The 16,710-nt window shown below is 59.2% G+C and overlaps 1 protein-coding gene across 4 annotated transcripts; it reads right to left on the reverse strand.

Moving 5' to 3' along the window:
- Positions 1 to 2,426: 2,426 nt before the first annotated feature.
- XYLT2 (xylosyltransferase 2) lies at positions 2,427 to 14,499 on the reverse strand. Of its 4 annotated transcripts, none has more exons than XM_059670638.1 (11): positions 14,263 to 14,499; positions 9,129 to 9,621; positions 8,686 to 8,861; positions 8,218 to 8,420; positions 7,708 to 7,788; positions 7,331 to 7,571; positions 7,052 to 7,228; positions 6,577 to 6,839; positions 6,113 to 6,308; positions 4,966 to 5,299; positions 2,427 to 3,577 (listed from the first exon to the last, which is right to left on the reverse strand). In XM_059670638.1, exons 1-11 carry the CDS (start codon positions 14,431 to 14,433, stop codon positions 3,255 to 3,257), a joined length of 2,658 nt encoding a protein of 885 aa, XP_059526621.1. In that variant the 5' UTR covers positions 14,434 to 14,499; the 3' UTR covers positions 2,427 to 3,254. The 4 variants fall into 4 exon arrangements, with proteins under 4 accessions (XP_059526621.1, XP_059526622.1, XP_059526623.1 ...); XM_059670639.1 differs by having other exon boundaries at positions 7,331 to 7,547; positions 14,263 to 14,497; XM_059670640.1 differs by lacking the exon at positions 14,263 to 14,499 and adding an exon at positions 13,845 to 14,053.
- Positions 14,500 to 16,710: the final 2,211 nt, after the last annotated feature.

A 16,710-nucleotide genomic window follows, 5' to 3' on the forward strand; every position in this document is an offset into this window, starting at 1 on the left:
ACAACCTGGATGGAGCTGCTTATTGATTTGTTGGTCTTTCTGCATGTTCTCTAGTGCACACCCAGGGGGAACCTCCAGCAGGAAAGAGGAGCTTGAGCAAGAGGGGACTTTCTTTGAGGAGAGGATTGTTTTATCCATCCCCCAGAGGGGAAGGAAGGGGAGAGCTTGTGCTTGAGGGTGTCACTGCTCCTTCCCCTCCTGGATCCCACAGAAGTTGGGCTGGGCCCTGGGAAGAGCAGGTAGGAGGGGCCAGCAGAGGAAGCACTCCAGAAATGGCCCCAGGACTCTTGGCACCTTTCCACTGCCTGGACCTCAGTGAGGCGTCCCTTGGTGCTGAAGCAGGGCGGGGAGCCGTCCTGGGGATCATGAAGGACGACTCAAAGTGAAGCTCAGGACTTTGGTTTCTGTTGAGCCTCACAGCCAGCCAGGATCTCTGCACTTGGCACTCCCAGATTCCCTCCCAGCCGACTTTGCCCCACCCCACTTCCCACTGATCCAGGTAACTGGGCTCTGAATGCCAATCGGCTATCCTCTGGTCTTGGATTCCACCACGAATGGAACCTAGATGTCCGTGGTTGCCTGGAAACCGGGCATGCAGGCCACAGAATACAAAAGCCCTGGCTCTCCCTCCAAAGGAATTGTGCAGGGCCCAGGCCCCTGCCTTCCCCAGCCAGCCCCCACCCCCACCACTACCCCACTGCCTGACAAGAATCCTGATCTTGACCCCAGGGAAGGATTTCAAAGAAGCCTCAACAAGCCCAAGCCCCTAGACTGAGCTAACCCTACAGAAAGATGGGGTGAGAAACACTGTCGGCAGAGAAGCTGCACTGACCTGGATGGGGGAGAGGATAGGAGAGGAGGGCCTTCACCCCCAAGCCTGTCCTCTGAGTCTGTCAGGAGTCAGTGGAGCCTGGTCCCTGGTCTGCAGTGATTCTACTCATGGGGCCAAGACTTGCCGCCAGAGCGATGGGGCGGGGCTGGACTTGTCCTTCACGCAGGTGTGCTAGTTAGGATCACCCGTGGGAGCTTTGAACCCAGACATCCTGGTCGGAGTTGGGTTCCCTCTTGAGGCCAATTAATCAGAGCCTTTGGTGAGGATCACGATCCACTGGACTAAAGGTGCAAAGGGAAGATGTTCAGCAGGTGACAGTAATGAGTAACAAGGACCTGGTGTGTCAGTGAGAGTGGCAGGGACTGACCCAGGGGCATGTGTCCCACCCAAGCTCACACAGGAAGACCGAGAACCTGTACTAGCCTGACAGTAGCAGAGCCACAGCCCGGGTCCAACTCGCAGGCTGGTCCGAGTCCTTAGCAAGCAGTCTGAATGTTCTGATACTTACTACCTGGGTCGAATGTGCTGACCTCAAGTTTTTCTTTTTATTTACCTAAGACTTGATGTTAAAAATATTCTAGAGAACAGGAGCAGAGCTTCCCGATGGTCACTAAAGTAGCGGCCAGAAGAAAAGTTATCTTAGCCCCTGAACACCAACACTGTTTTCTTAGAGTTCTTGCTGTTAGGTCCCTGCCCTTAGCAGAATGTAGGAGCAGAACGTAGTGACAGAGTGACAGGAGGCCTGTCCATCTGAAACTGCTGCCACCACCTAATGGTTGTGACTTTGGGCTCATCGTTTCAGTTTCCGGATGTGCTAAATGAAGGTAAGAAAAGCCTGCCTCAAAGGATTCTGAGGGCTAAACGAGATACTGCACACACGGGTCGGTCAGCGCAAATGGAAAAACCCAATGCCCTTATTGGTGGTCAGGGGTGCCCTCTCCTGGCCACTAGGAAAACTTCACATGCGGCAGCCAGGGCAGGCTGAGCTGACCAGGCCAGTGTGACTGGCTGATAAAGGCTAAGAACCCTTCACCCTCACCCCCACGTGAAGTAAGGTGAAGGACTGCTACTGAGAGCCCCTGCTAACAATGGCAGGAGAGGAGGAGGGAAAAGGTCCTGAGAAGAAGGGAAGCTGATGACCCTTCCCGTCATGGCCCTCAAGGGATCAGCTCTGAAGGGAGCCGTGGGCCATGGCCGTGACCCTCTGTTCTTGAGGGCGCTCCATACTCAGGACTGGGCAGGAAGCAGAGTGAGGAGGGCTTCTGGGATGAGCCCTGGAGACACCAGAGCAGCAGTATCTGCCTTGGCCTGGCGGCAGGGAAGGAGGTGCTGGGTCAGGACTCTCCGGAACTGAACGGGCTCTCCGGCAGGCCTCCTGGGAGGCAGTGAAGTCTCTTTACCCCTCCGAAAAAGACAGAGCTGAATTAGATGGGTTTTTGCATCCCACCTGGTTCTTGGGTAGATTCTAAGCTGTCGCCATTCTGGAATGAGACCTCCACCTGGTGGCTGCCAAAGTGTCAGCCAAGACTCGTAGGAGGAGAAGGCCGAAGGGTGACGGCTTCCGACGCCCGGAGGAAAAACACAGAGGCTCGGCTTAGAGAGATAGAGATATATTTCTTCTGTTGCATATATCAGACTCCACACTGAGCTTCAGGCACAAGGCTGCTCCAGGCTCTTCCAAGAGCCCTGGCCCAGAGTTCTTCCCACGCTGCTCGCGAGGGCTCGCCCCACAGGCAGGAGCCCCGGCCCTGCTTGCAGTTCTGGGTGCCTGGGAGACTGCACTGGTCTCAGTAGGCCTTGCCTTTCCCATCAAGGAGCAGGGCATGCCGGGAAGCCCCAGAGCCTGCCCCAGCCCCTCACTATGGTCCCCTGGCCACGAGAGGAGAGGCCGTCCCACTCGAGTCCAGCACTGCAGTGCTCCCCCAAATCACCTGTTCTCAGGTCCTCAGGGCCTGGCATGGCACTTACAGAGCCTCGGCCATGAGTGCCAAGGCCCAGCTGGGGGCGAGGCCCTGGAGGGGGAGGCAGGCCCCACCCCCAGAGCAACAGCAGATGGGCTCATCAGGCCCTGCTCCCCAGAGCCATGGCCCACTTCCTGGGGCTCCTCTGAGCCCTATTGCACATCTTTTGTTTCCAGTTCCTCCCCCACCACCCATTTTCCTTTAAAAAAAAACAAAACTAGTGGAGGAGGATTGGAAGCGTGGGGCGTGGAAACTGGAGCCCTTCTCCCCACATTCCTGCCACCCGCTGGCCCCAGCAGAGCCATCAGCAGTAGTAAGGACCGCGCCCATCTTCTTTGCGGGTTCTTGATGGCTGCCTCGGGTGTGTTGCCTGGGCCTCTGGTCCTCGCGTGGGGGGGACAGCCCTCCGTTGTCTGTAAGGTGCAATTCCCCAGTGTTCTGGAGGTGCCGGCTGGGCCCTGCTACCTGAGTCGCCCGTCGGCTTTGACAGGCCCCAGCTCCGATTTGGGGTCGGGGAACAGAGAGCTCCAGCTGGTCCGTCTGCAGAGCTCCAGGGAGGGGCAGGCGGAGGGGCCCGTGGCGCACAGTCCAGCCACAGACCAGAAGCCGCTCAGTTCCCCGTCTGTCCAGGCCTCGAGCGCCGGGCCCGTGAGCAAGGCGTGCCGCCGGGCGGCCTCCTCGGCGGGCTCCGGCTGAGGCAGGCTCAGGATGCCACTCAGGCCCTGGAAACTCTGCTCCATGTACTCGTTGTGGGGGGGCCCGGCATGCAGCCAGCTGGCTTCATCTGGGGGTGCAAGAGCACGCAGTCAGCACGCCTGGCCCCACTGATTCCATGAAGGCCAGACCCGGGAAATCAGGCCTGGGCACCCCAGCTCTGTCCCAGGTCTGGTCCCGAGCCACACCTTGCCGAGTGCCCTGGGCTAATCCCCAGGACTTCCTGTGCCTGTGGAACCATCAGTTTATAAATCACGACAGTCCTCGCTGAATTCCCCGCTGGAGGATTCAGTGAAACAGCAGGTTCGAAGCACATTGGAAAATAAGGTAACTTTCCCGCCCCTTCTCAACCATCTCCAGTGGTTCCCAGAGCCGTCGGAAGCCTCATGCCCAGGCCCTCCAGCTGTGGGGCCCTGCTTCGCCAGCCTTCTTTCCTGCCACCCCTGCATCCCACTGCCCTCCACTCTGCTTCCCCCATGCCCCGGACACCTGCCAACTGTGCTCCCTCCGCTGAGAACACCCTCTGTCTATAAAAATCCAGCCAGCTCAGGGCTCGGCTCCTATACCTGCCTGCCGTGGGGCTGCCTCCATTCCTCCCTCAGCCCCTGTCAGGCTGAGTCCTGAGAAAGCAGGGGTGCGGCTGCCTGTTCCCAGTCCGATCCACCTTCTCTATGACAGGATGTGGCCAGAGGAAGGAAACATCTACCACCTATTCACACCTGACACGTTTACCACATACTCATCCCGAATGTCTCCCAGGGACTAGTTACTTGGGAGACGTAGCCCGCCCCTCTCCCCCCCCCCACCCCGCCTGGGAACCTGCATCCTATACCCGTGTTCAGGGTCTGCTCCCTTAACCTCAGCCAAGTGGGTGGAGAGCTATGGGACCCTGCCCACCGGGCACAGATTTGCTGTCCCAAGAATGTGACACCTGGGGACCAAGAGGCCCTGGTCAGCCTCTGTTGCCCTGAGAGGCCATGTGTCATGTATCGGGAATCCATGCCTGAGGCTAACAGAGAGGAGACAGGACGAGGGGCAAGAGGCCCCAGAGCTTCTAAGAAAGCACCTCTGATGCCCTGTGAGATCTGAGACATTTCCTGGGGCCTTGGGGCACAGCCTGCATTCTTCCAATAACCCCCTTTTTCATACGAGCTAGTTTGAGTGGATTCGTGGGGAGCGCTCCGATAGTTACATTAGCTCCTACTTTACACGTAATAAGACTGAGGCTCAGGAAATAGACGGCCAAGGGTAAAAGCCCAATTAAAGCATCAGAGCTGTTCCAAAGCCAAGCCTACCTGACTCCACAGCTCCCTTTTCATGCCACGGCAGAGCCCCAGGATGCTAAGGGCCAGACCATCAAGTTCCCAGCCTTCCCCCTTCCCTCCTCTGGCTATGGGGGCTTAGCTCTGACGGTCAGCTTCCTGGGGTCACCTCCCTGGCCTCTGGGCAGATCCTTACCTTTCCTGAGAGGTAGTTTGCGGTTGAAGGTCAAGGGCAGCACGAGGAAGCGGGTCTCCCCTACGGGTTCCCAAAACTGAAGCAGTCGAACTGTCCAGGCCCCCGGCCGCAGGGGCCGGCTCAGTGGGGGCTTGTACTGAGTGACCTCGGTCTCTGCGTCGACCACGATGTCGTAAGACGTGGCCACCACGTAGGTGGGGTCGATCCACACCACGGTGGCTGTGAGGTTGGGGCCCCGGGCCCAGCGCTGCATGGCGACAGGCTCATCCAACGGTCCCAGCAACCCCCCGAAGTTCCGGAAAAGACGCTCTTTGGGGTCCCACTCGGTGCCAACCTGTAAGGAGGGAGGCAGATGGGCAGGAGCCTGGGGAAAAGTCCTCTCTACTTGGATGCTGCCTCTAACTCACTGTGTGACCTCGAGCTAGTCACTGTCTCCTTCCGGGTCCCAGGTTCCCCATCTGCAAAATGAAGGTCTTGGACTAGACTTCCTTCTAGGCTCGCATTCCAACCTGCTCTGCAATGGCGGGGCAGGAAGGCAGATAAGGTTCGAGGCCCTGCCCACAGACCACCCCACAGGAAGCCAAGGCCTCTGAGGAAGAGAATAAGAGACACTGAAAGGCCTCACCTATGGCCTGAAGGGAATGTCCAAGCCCCTACAGTGGTTCTCAACCTTCCTCATGCCGCGACCCTTTCATACAGCTCCTCATGTTGTGCTGACCCCCAGTTTCATTGTTACAAATTGAACATAATTAAAGCATAGTGATTCATCACAAAAACAATATGTAATGATATATGTGTTTTCCGATGGTCTTAGGCGACCCCTGTGAAAGGGTCGTTCGACCCCCGGTTGAGAACCACTGCTCTAGAAGAAAGCCCTGGCAGTTTAGAAGATGAGTTTGCATTACAGCGGAACTAGTCCCCTCTCTGTGTGTCACCCCAGGGGGCGCTGCTCCTCTGTGTGGTGTGTGCATGCGGGGGGAGGGTGGGGGCCAGGCATGTGCACGAGGCGCCACCAAGGCTGCCGTCACTGGGTAAGAAGGGCCCATGAACCCAGTCCTGAAAGGCCTAATCCAGCCCTTGCCCCTCCCTTAGTGTCTGTTCCTCTCTTCCCGCTACCCTGAGTCTTGCTGGGGGTCAGATGTCGCACCTCCAAACTCTGGAGCCGGCTGGCCTGGTCACTGCGCCCCAACAGCTTCAGCGACCCCTGGGGCATCAGCCACATCTCAAGCGTCTCTGCCGGCCCCTCCGCTGAGGACTGCACCTCCTGCGTCACCAGGTAGCCCTGGAAATGGTCGTCATAGAAATACAGGTGCACGCTGGACGGCAAGCCCCTGGGCTCAAACCTAAGAAGGTTCCAGCAGGGAGAAAGGGAGATGCCATCAGCATATCCAACGTGGTCTGGAGTCCCAGGGAGGGGGCTCTGGGGACTCCCATTCCCAGGTACTTCCTTTGCCCCAAATCTCACACCCACAGCACCTATGTGCTGTGTTTTCGTTGCATCCCCCCTGCCTGAGACTGGGGCTCCCTGGGAGCAGGGGCTGTCTCTTTCTGATTGGCTTCCCCCCAAGTCACCACAACCCTGAGGGCCTGCAATATGTCAGAAGGTCTCACCTGCAGAGAGGGGTGGCCGGCGCGGGCGCAGCAGTGACGGCATGGCGTAGGCTGAGGCGGACAAAGGCGGTGTAAGCGGTGAGCATGACATCACTGAGCCCGCTGGGGCCATCGGCCGCGTCATAGGTGTTCTCCCAGTAGGCCTTGAGGGCTGGCGTGCCGGGCGGGTAGCTGCCATACAGGTGGAAGTCCAGAATTTCCAGGACCTCCTGGTTCACAGTGGACTCGAACTTCCGGGCAAAGAAGGTGGGCCTAGAGACTTGCTGGAGGGGGAGAGCCAGCACGGTAAGGGGTCTGGAGGCCCCAGGGGCCCCTTCCAGCACCCCAGATCGGCCACAGTCACCCCAGAGCACCAAGGGCAGCTCCAGGTGAAGGCCCTAGCTCCTCTGATTGGCCCACCCCGAGTCCTTTCTGACCTGGCGAAAGGCCGGGGCGAGGCCCTAGCAAGGGGCAGCGACTGGGGCCTGGGGAGCACCTGCAGCCGTAGGAAGTCCTGTGGCTTGAAGTCGTTGGGGGAGCAGCCGCACCAGTCCACAATGTGCTTGTACTGGCACTTGCAGCCCAGCTTGCGGTTCCAGTTGGTGACCCGCAGGTTGTTGTCCACGAGGCTCTCGCAGGCCGGGCTGTTCTCCAGCACCGTGTGGAAGAAGGACTGCAGGGGGCAGGGCAGGGCGGGGCGGGGCGGGGCGGGCGGTGAGCAGCGGGCACCCCACCATGCTCCCTCCCTGGCCTGGGTCAGGGCCGGGCCACCCACCTCGGCCGGGAGCAGCGTGTAGGTGTAGAACTGGCGCAGCTGGGCCACAAGCGGGTCGTCCGTGTACACCACGTACTCCACGAAACTGCGCGTCAGCACGAACCAGTCGGAGCCGCCGTCCACCACGATGCCCGCCGGGATCTGCCGTTCGCCCAGGCGCCACATGTGCGAGTCACATTCATGGAAGAGCCGGTCCAGGCCCTGTTTCTTGATGAACCTGTGGGTAGCAGACCAGCCCAGGCTGGGGGTTGCGTAGGGTGGGGTCCCAGCTGCCTAGGAACCAGCACGCCTCCATCTGTGATTGGTTTGCTGGGCACCCACATCCCCCGGTGGGAGGGGTTGTGTTGAGACCAGGGCCCTCCCTCCCAGCCCCTCACCTGGAGTTGTCCCTGCCATGTGACTTGAGGAAATTCTTGTCCCGGTTCTTGGAGAGGAAAGCCACCAGCTCCTCATTGGTCCTGGAGAGGGAATGGGTGTGGGCAGTGTGTGAGGGGTTGCTCAGTCGCTGGCCCAGAGCGGACTCCCTCCAGCCCTTGTCACCTTCACCTCTTGGCCTCCAGGACATGTGCCATACCCCAGGGTGATGGGTACCTGAGGCCCCCGAGAAAGACCACCCCACCCTTCCTGTACCCCTTGCTGTCTGACCCAGCACCCCCCGGACACACCTCTGGCTCCTCCTCTTCCCCATCTCTTGTCACTCTCCATCCTCACATCATCATTCACCAACCCCTCCCCGAAAACATGGCTGGGGCCAAGAGAGGAGAAGGAGTCTGGGCTGCGTGGATCCCAGAATGAGACCTGGGGAGGGGACGGGGTCTACCAGGACCCTCCAACCCCAGTGCCCACATGCGCCCCCTCCCATCGGGAGGTTCAGAGCAGCCCCCCACCTGGTTGGGTAGTCGGTGGCACTGAGGTTGATGAAGAAGTCCCAGGCCCAGCCAGGCACCTCCAGCAGGTCCTGCATGCTCCGCAGATACATCCTCAGCAGGCTGGCCCCGCCCCAGATGGTGACCATGCGCCAGGGCGTCACTCGAATATTATCATACTGCCGGGCCAGCTCCACCACCTCCCGGTGCAGGTAGTTGGAGCGCTAAGGGGGGTTGGGGGGGTGGGGGAGATTCTTAGCAGCTGTAGGTGGGCCCTCAGCATTACGACCTCCCCACCCCAACCTGGGACAGAGTACAACTGGCAAGGAAAGGAGAGCACGTGTCACCTGGTGCTGGTGCGCCCTATTCGAGGCCTGTTCCCCTAACTCTGGGCCACTTGAGCAGGTCAGAAACCCTGTGTGTCTGTGACCTTCCTGGTTCCGCATTTCCGCTCTGCTCACCCAGAACCCCTGGGTCTCCCCCCAGTACCTTGTCCACGTGGATATAAAAGAAGTGCTGCTCATGGTAGACGGCCTTGAGGAGACGCTTCAGCTGGCGGATGGCGCGGCCGTGCACCACCAGCATGTAGGCGATTCGTACCGGGGGGCCCTCCACAGGCTGCTGGGCCCGGGCCTCCTCCCACTGGAGGCCGGGGTTCACCTTCCCTGTGAGGAGAGCAGGGCATCAGTGAGGCCCTGCCCGTCGCAGGGTGGAGGCCAGATGGGAAGAGGGAGCCGCCCGCCTTCCGAGGAAGAATCCTGGATGTGGAGCCCAACGCTCCTGGGCCAGAGCCCCCTCTGCCACTTGGTGTGCTCGTCACCAGGCAAGGAGGTGTGCCGCTCTGAGCTGTCTCCTCTGAGACGGGGGGGTGGGGTCCCTGCCATGTCACTTCCCGGGGCTGCCACCTCCCCCCCCCCAGGCCTGTCCCTTACCAGCCAGTTGGCAGTGCCGGGGCACAACCTTGGGCATGAGGTTCCCGGCCTGGTGTTGGCACACCACATTGGCGATCTCTTGCTGGCACTGCTTGGAGCTGGCCCGGGCCAGTGCGGACAGCGCGTCCTTGCCCAAAATCTCACACTTCGGGGTGAAGCCGTTGTCCGTGGGCTGGGGGGCGCCCTCCACACTCCCTGTGTCTCCATGTGGGGGGAAGCCAGCGGCCCCGACCAGCGCCTCCCCGGCTGCTGCCCCACTCAGGTTCTGGCGGCCAGGGGCCTCTGGGGGCGGGGCGGGAGGGACCCTCCGGCTAGCTCTGTGCCGGCTGGTAACTGCCCGCACCACTTTGGCCACGGGCACACCTGGGCTCTCGGCGCGGCCCCGCCAGCGCCCATGCCTTCTGCCGGCGCTGCCCCGCCGCCCCGCCGAGCTGTCTGTGTCCTTGGAGCCCTCGCCGGGGTCCAGGGGCCGTGGCTTCCTCTGTCTTCCTTTCTGTAACAGACAGGCAGGCACAGGTCACTGGGACAGTCGCTCTCCTCTGCTCCGTCAGCGCCCTGCGGGCCTCATTCTTGCCTCCTTCAGTTCTTGGCTCAGGTGGTACCTTCTCAGTATGGCCCATGGTAACACTGTGTCTAAAACTCCAGCCCGCCCTCATCTCTGCTTTACTTTCCCATTAGCACTTGCTGCCTTCTCTCCTCCCACCACGGATTTATATCGTTATTCTGTGCCCCTCCCCTTCCAAGAACGACAGCTGCCGGAGGACAGGGCCTGTTCTGCTCACTGATGTATCCCGAGAGCCCAGAATGTCCCGCCGTGGTGCACACTCAGCAAATACTTGTCGCGTGAATGAGTGAAACGAAGGAATGTAAAGCTCCTGGCAGAGGCTAGAACTTGATGATTATTCTTGCTGGAAGGGGAGGAGAACCTAGTCCAGTGGTCGGCAAACTCATTAGTCAACACAGCCAAATATCAACAGGACAACGACTGAAATTTCTTTTGAGAGCCACATTTTTTAAACGTAAACTATATAGGTAGGTACATTGTTGTGAACTTAATTAGGGTGCTCCTAAGGCTTAGGAAGAGCCACACTCAAGGGGCCGAAGAGCCGCCGTTTGCCGACCACGGGCCTAGTCCAGTGTGATGTCAGGAGAGGGCCCACGGCCCGCAGACCCTTTGGACGCTGTTGTGTTGGTTTTTCTGGGCCACTCACCTCTCTAGGGCCTCCTCCCTCTTCCCTGTTGGAGCGTGGAGCGCGGCACCTCACATGTCAGGCTGACGGCCACCTTAGAGCCAGAGCCCCATGCCTCCACCCTAGCACCCGTGCCCTTTGTGCCCCGCACCCAGCCAGCCCGCTCATCTCATGAGAGCCGGGAGTGTTTATTCCCTTCTGAGAAGGGGCATCTGCAGGAGGGAGGGCAGGGTGGGGAGGAGGCAGCAGACCCCGTTCTGTGCCCACGTAGGAGAGGACACCTTGAACTGGGCAGTCCCCAGGGAAGGTGAATGCAGCTCCCCTGAGCTGAGTGTCAACCTGGCGACGTCTGATCTGGCCACACAATGGACAAAGATACCCTCAAGCTAAGGTGGGCAGAGATGGCAGAGGAGCTGTGGGCTCTCAGGGTGGGAGCCAGTCTCAGCAAGTCAGAAAGCTGGTCAGGAGGGCAGGGTCCAGGGCACAGGGCCAGGTCGGCTGTGGTGGGAGGCAGGATGTGGGAGGAGATGGGCATGCTGGTACCCTGCACTGCAGCAGGGAGCTGGCTGCCGCGGAGAAGGACAATCCCTGAGGAGGCTGGGGGGCCAGGAGGCAGCAGTGAGGAATGGGGGAGAAGAGGGTCCATGGTGGACAGCCAGCCCCCGGCCCTGCCCCCTTCCAGGCGTGTGCAGATGGGTAGCTGCAGGGCTGCTTGAGGAGCTGTCCCCAGGAGTCCTTGAGGTCAGAGTCCCTGAGGGCAGGGTCCCCTCTGATTACGGAGGGTGGGGACTGTCCCTCTGACCTGGATGCCTTCTGGCCTCTAAGCCTGCCCCCTCCCCCCCTCCCTGCAAAGGCATTTGAAGTCCTCTGCCACCTCGGGGCTCTGCAACTCCGGGATCCTCTGAGCGGGGAAAACAGAGAGAGCAGCGCTGCTCGCCCCACACCCCACCTCCCTGGGACTTCTCAGGCTGCATTTAGAAGGAGCAGCGAGGCAGTGTTTGTGGAAGCTTCGATAAACTGGCTCTCTGGATGTTAATGATCATCCTGGTCCCCACGCCAGCCCCCTCCACACATGGGCAGAGTGTGCATCCTAAGTGCACATCAGATCCCATCTCTGCGCAGCCCCCTTCTGGGCTTTCCCACTGCACTTACACTAAGTCCCTCAGCCCTCACTGTGGTCTCTAGGATGCGTCCTGGACTAACTCCTGAGCCTTCTTCCAGGGAAGGTACCACACCCTCCTTTCATTCCTCGAAGGCCGCCGAGCCAAGCCCATTCAACTCAGGGCCTTCTGCCCAAACTCTGCCCCCTCTCCCCCAGGCTCCTTCCGCTCACAAGCTACCTTCAGCAGAAGCCTTCCCAGACCAAGGGACCTAAACCAGCCCCCTTGTTATTCCAATGAGTTTCCTTACCCCTGTGGGGCTCTCCCTGCAGACTGTCTGCCCGTGAGGGCTGAGACCCTGTCTATGTTGTTTATTTCTGTATCCCCAGTATTAGCATAGTGCTTGGTACCAAGTAGGACTTAGTAAATATTTGTTGAATGAATGAATGAATGAATGAATGAATCCCTACTCCAATGTGCAGTGCTGGGATAACGAGTTATTTACTGATGGCTTAGCAGATGCCAGGAACTCGGGCAAATACTAGTACTTCACAGGCATTATTTTCATGTAACCTTTACAGTCACCCAGCGAGAGAGGTGCTATTAGGATCCCCATCGTGAGGGGAGACACTGATGGGGGCACAGAGAGGGTAGGTGACTTGTCAGTGGTCACCCGCGACTCAGCAGCAGCGCTGGAATAGGACACAGGACGGCCAAGTGGGGCAGTCCAGCTTCAATGCCCACCTTCCTAAGCTCTAGGTGATGTTGCCCGGTAACCCCAAGACCTGGTGAGGTGGCTGCTGAGGGGCCAAGCACTGATGGCTACGTGGACTACACAGTCTCAATCACCAAGGATCATCTTCCATTCCAGCCCAGGATTTCCTTGGCAGCTTCTGCCAGGAAGAGGGGGGAAGGGGGATCCCAACCACGCCCCTACCCCAGGTCCCCGCCCGAGGGCAGCAGGGACTTTAAGCCTGCACAGTCTCTCGGGCCATCCGGTTATGCGGCTGCTCGGGGCCATTTGTTTCTGAGAAGCCTCAGAGGCCGCTGTGCCCCTCCCCAGAGGCCGCTGGCCCCTGCTCACCTCCTCCGGGGTCAGAGGCCTCCCTGCCTGCCTTGGCAGCCCATTCGGTCTTAGGATGTCTCCTCTGCCGGAAGAGCCTTCTGACACTGAGCCCCAAACATTCTCTTCCTCCTACTCATTGGTCCATAGAATAAGCTCACTCCTTCAGATGCCCAGAGCCAGCCTCCCACACCCCACCCTCAGCTCCGTTAGGAGTTATGGTCTCCCGTGACTATGTCCCATCTCCCCTCACCATCCCAGCCTCTAGGTTCTCCCGAAAAAGGCAAGGACAGCTCTCAACCAGCCTCCACACCAGGCCTCCCCGACGGCCCAGATGCACAGAGGGAACGTGGTCTTCACCCTGCCAGGTGGAGAGGCCCGAGAGGACAGGACCAGGCAGAGCGCCCGCCTCAGAGCCCGAGTCACCCAACCCCAGGGGGCGGGGTGGGCACAGGGGAACTCTGTCCTCTGGCCCACAGCGTAGGGCCGGGATTTGGCCCTTCCTCCCCCACCTTCCAGGACAGCCCTAGACCCCATTGGACTCCTGACCACATGGGGAAGGACGTACGCAGGCCTCTAGCTGAAACCATGGTGAGCCAGGAGTGTCAGCACCTCAGACCTTGGGGCGCAGGGACCTGGGAGTGAGCAGGGTGGGTCTGCCCCGCTCCAGGGCCTGGGGCTCTACTGAGCCAGCTGCTGCCGCCGCCACTCCCTTGGAGCCAATTCCCCGAGGTCGACTCACCAGTTCACGCTCCCCCACCCGCCTCTGGCATCTCCTACCCAAGACCCGTGCGGCTGCCTCAGACCCCTGGCGTCGCGGGGCTAAGAAAGCCGCGACTCGGACACTAGTAGGTCTTTCCCTCGGGGTCACTGCCTGTTCCCTCAGTTGCTGGACTGAGTTCCACCCCCGGCCTCCACGTCCCCACCCGCCGCTGCCGGCCGGCGCTTCTGGGGGTCCCTCGGCCTCCCGCCTCCGCCCGCGGCGCGCACACCAGCCCCCTCCCAACTTCAGAAAGTTTGGCCTGGGGCTCCCCACCCCGGAGCAGGCTCAGGCCCAGCCCCGCCTCCCGGCCCCGCGCCCCGCGCCTGACCTTCACTGCTCCCCGGGCCGGAGACCACCCCGCCGAGACCCGCTGCTCCCGCTCCGGCCCCCGGCCCGCCTGCGGCCCGAGCCTCCGGGACGCGCACCGCCGCGCGTGCAGCCCCCCAGGCCCGCCGGGGAAGGGGCGCCAGGAGTCGGATGCCCAGCTCCAGACGGCCGCCCGCGTCAGGCACGCCTGCGGCCCGTGCCCCACGTCCCCAGCCCCGGCCGCCCTCAGCCCCGCCAGGACCCCGCGCGCCCCGCGCCCGGCCGCCAGAGCACCTCGCCCGGCTCGTCCTCCTCCAGGCCGCTGAAGCTCCACACCACCAGGCCCTGCAGCAGCAGGATGGCGAGCGCCGTGGCGATTGCCAGCTTGTAGCGCCGCACCAGCTTCTGCACCCGCGCGCTCGCCACCATCTTCCTGCCCCGGCCGCGGGGCGCGCGCTCAGCCCTGCAACCCGGCCGCGGGCGCGCGCAGGGGCGCGGGCCGACACGGCTCCCCCCACGCGGGAGGCGGGCCGAGCGCCGGGGCCGGGGCGGGGCCGGGGCGGGGGCGGGGCCCGAGGTCTCGAATCGCCGCGCCCCGCAAGCCAGGGGCGGGGCCTGGGCGCGCGGGGCCGCCCGCTGGGCCGGAGTGGGCGTCGGTCCCGGCACCTCCTCTCCTGGCTTCGCTGGTTCCCCAGCTCCCGCGTGGGCTCACCTCCTCTGGGATCGCAAACGCTTGGCTCCGCGGTGCGGAGATGTCTGCAAGCCGACCTCCCTTCTGCGCGCCGCCTGGCGTTTGGGGGGTGAGGGAACTCGGCACCTTCCCGGGACCCAGGTGCACAGGGAATGCCTGAGCTGCCAGCCGCGCCGAGTTGAGAGATTGCATAAGTGCGCAGGCCCCGGCTTTTGTCGCCACCCTGGAGGCAGCACCTACGGGGCAAAGTCTAACCCCCTTGACCGGCCCTCACAGAGCCTCCTTTCCTTCTCCACGCCCTCTCCTCTCAAGATCCTCACTCAGGCCTCCACTAGAGCCGTGGTTCTCCGATTCTAGGTGCGTCAGAACCCCCCGGGGGACTTGCTAAAACACTGCTGGGCCGCACCCCCGAATGTCCGCTTGGGAAGGTCGGGAGTGGGGCCCGAGAATTAGAATTTTCAGCCAGTTCCCAGGCGATGGCGACGCTGCTCATGTCTTGGCCAAGTTCCAGCAGCCGTCCCCCACCGCCTTCCCTAGAGTGGCATCCTCCCCAGGTGCTTCCCCAGCGCTGACCACACGCCTGGTTGTGATCTCTCCGGGGCCATTCACCGTGGAATCCTTGGCTGCTGGACATTGGACATACAGCAGTGCTCCATACATGTTGTGAAAGAAAGAGCCGGCGAGGCCCAATTTCCCGTTTAACCTGCTGACCCTATTGTTTTTCGAGAGCCTGGCATGTCCAAGCTCTGCGTATACAGGTCTGAGCCCCTGCAGCCCTCCTCCGAACCCGGCAGGTGCGTGGAGAGAAGGCATGGGAGAAGAGGGAAATCGGTGCCCGTTAAACGCAAGAGGCATGCCCAGCTGAGGGAAGCCAAGCAGCGTGAGAAGGAAGTCGTAAGAAGAGCAAAACCAAGACTGAAGATTTAACATGAAGACTTTAGGAACCATTAGCGAGAGGTCTGGGGAAAAACAAAAAGGCCTTAACAAAAAAGTTTGAAAGCGATGATGAAGGGGTTGGGGAGTTGCCAGGAGATTAGCTTGGCGAGGGACTTGTAAGCTGTGATGAGTACAGGAGATCCAGTTATCCAGTTATTTGATGGGGCACTGAAATAAAACTTCCTTTAATGTCTCCTGCCCCGTTGGCATTTGTAATCATTGCATTCGTCAGTCTTAGTTAAATGGGAGGATTATAAACAATGTTTCAGATGACAGTTTGGCTACTGAAGAGAACCTACTCTGCAAGCGTTTTGGAAAACATCAGTTGACATGCCAGCAATTGATATGTTAATTAAATATCGATCTTTGATCTTCTGTGCTCATTAAATGAGGTCCCCTGGGGACCTGTACGTGCCAATACTTCCCCCTCCCCCCATGAACATAGCTTTGTTTCCCACAGATTATATAAATAATATTTACTCATGATATAACCTTTAAGACACAGAAAAAAATATAAGGAAAAAAGTAAGTCACCTGCAATTCCGCCCCCTGAGATAACCATCATTAATATTCTGGTGACCACCCTTCCCCCCATCTCTATGCACATAATTTTGCATGGATGGAGTCACATTATACACATGGTTTTTAAGTATAGAGACTTATTTTTAAGTAGTGTTTCTCTCCCCACCCTCTCCATGTTAACAGCCTGTCTAGCTTGCTTGCTTCCTTAGTAACTTCCTTCCTTCCACCACTCTATCTAACAATTCACACACACACACACACACACACTCAGAAGTTTTATATTTTGAGGGGATGGGTGTTATTATATTTAAAAAGTTGAATCATGCCCGGCTGGCATGGCTCAGTGGTTGAGCATCGACCTATGAATCAGGAGGTCACGGTTAGATTCCCAGTCAGAGCACATGCCCAGGTTGTGGGTTCGATCCCCAGTACGGGATGTGCTGGAGGCAGCCAATCAATGATTCTCTCTCATCATTGATGTTTCTATCTCTCCCTCTCCTTTCCTCTCTGAAATCAATTATATATATATATATATATATATATATATATATATATATATATATATATATATATATTTTTTTTTTTAAAGTTGAATCATATTAACATGCAATACTCTCCACCTTGCTGTTCTCCTTAACTGTGAGTACATAGAAATCCCACCATGTTGGGGTGCAGGCCTAACTCAGTCTTTTTACTAGTAATGGCTGCGTAGGATTCCACTCCCTTCTTGAAAGGGCCTTCCTTCACTCACTTGGTTTCCCGATTGCCACCACTACCTGGCTATGGTAACGTGGTTCTAGCCAGATCCCAATAAATTGCTGCCTTTATTTCCATGGTAGTTTCCCAGGAATGGTTTTACTAGGAAAAGGGAATTTTTTTAAATTGTAATTCACATTTCCAACAGCCATGGATGAGAGTATTTCCAAGCATGCCTTTCATCAGCAGGTGTGATCACTATTTTTAATTTTTGCTCCTCTGCCAGGTGAGAAGTGACCTTCTTGGTTTTTTCAA

The sequence above is a fragment of the Myotis daubentonii genome, chromosome 16 (genome assembly GCF_963259705.1).
Source record: "Myotis daubentonii chromosome 16, mMyoDau2.1, whole genome shotgun sequence".
NCBI lineage: Eukaryota > Metazoa > Chordata > Mammalia > Chiroptera > Vespertilionidae > Myotis > Myotis daubentonii.

Excerpts from the sequence above, each read along its gene's own strand:
- XYLT2 (XM_059670638.1), bottom strand. The coding sequence starts at position 14,433 with ATGCAATCTCTCAACTCGGCGCGGCTGGCAGCTCAGGCATTCCCTGTG. Across the intron at positions 7,572-7,707 it reads CATGGCAGGGACAACTCCAG|CCTGGGCTGGTCTGCTACCC; the intron begins GTGAGGGGCTGG and ends CGCAACCCCCAG. Across the intron at positions 3,578-4,965 it reads CAAACTACCTCTCAGGAAAG|ATGAAGCCAGCTGGCTGCAT; the intron begins GTAAGGATCTGC and ends TTGCACCCCCAG.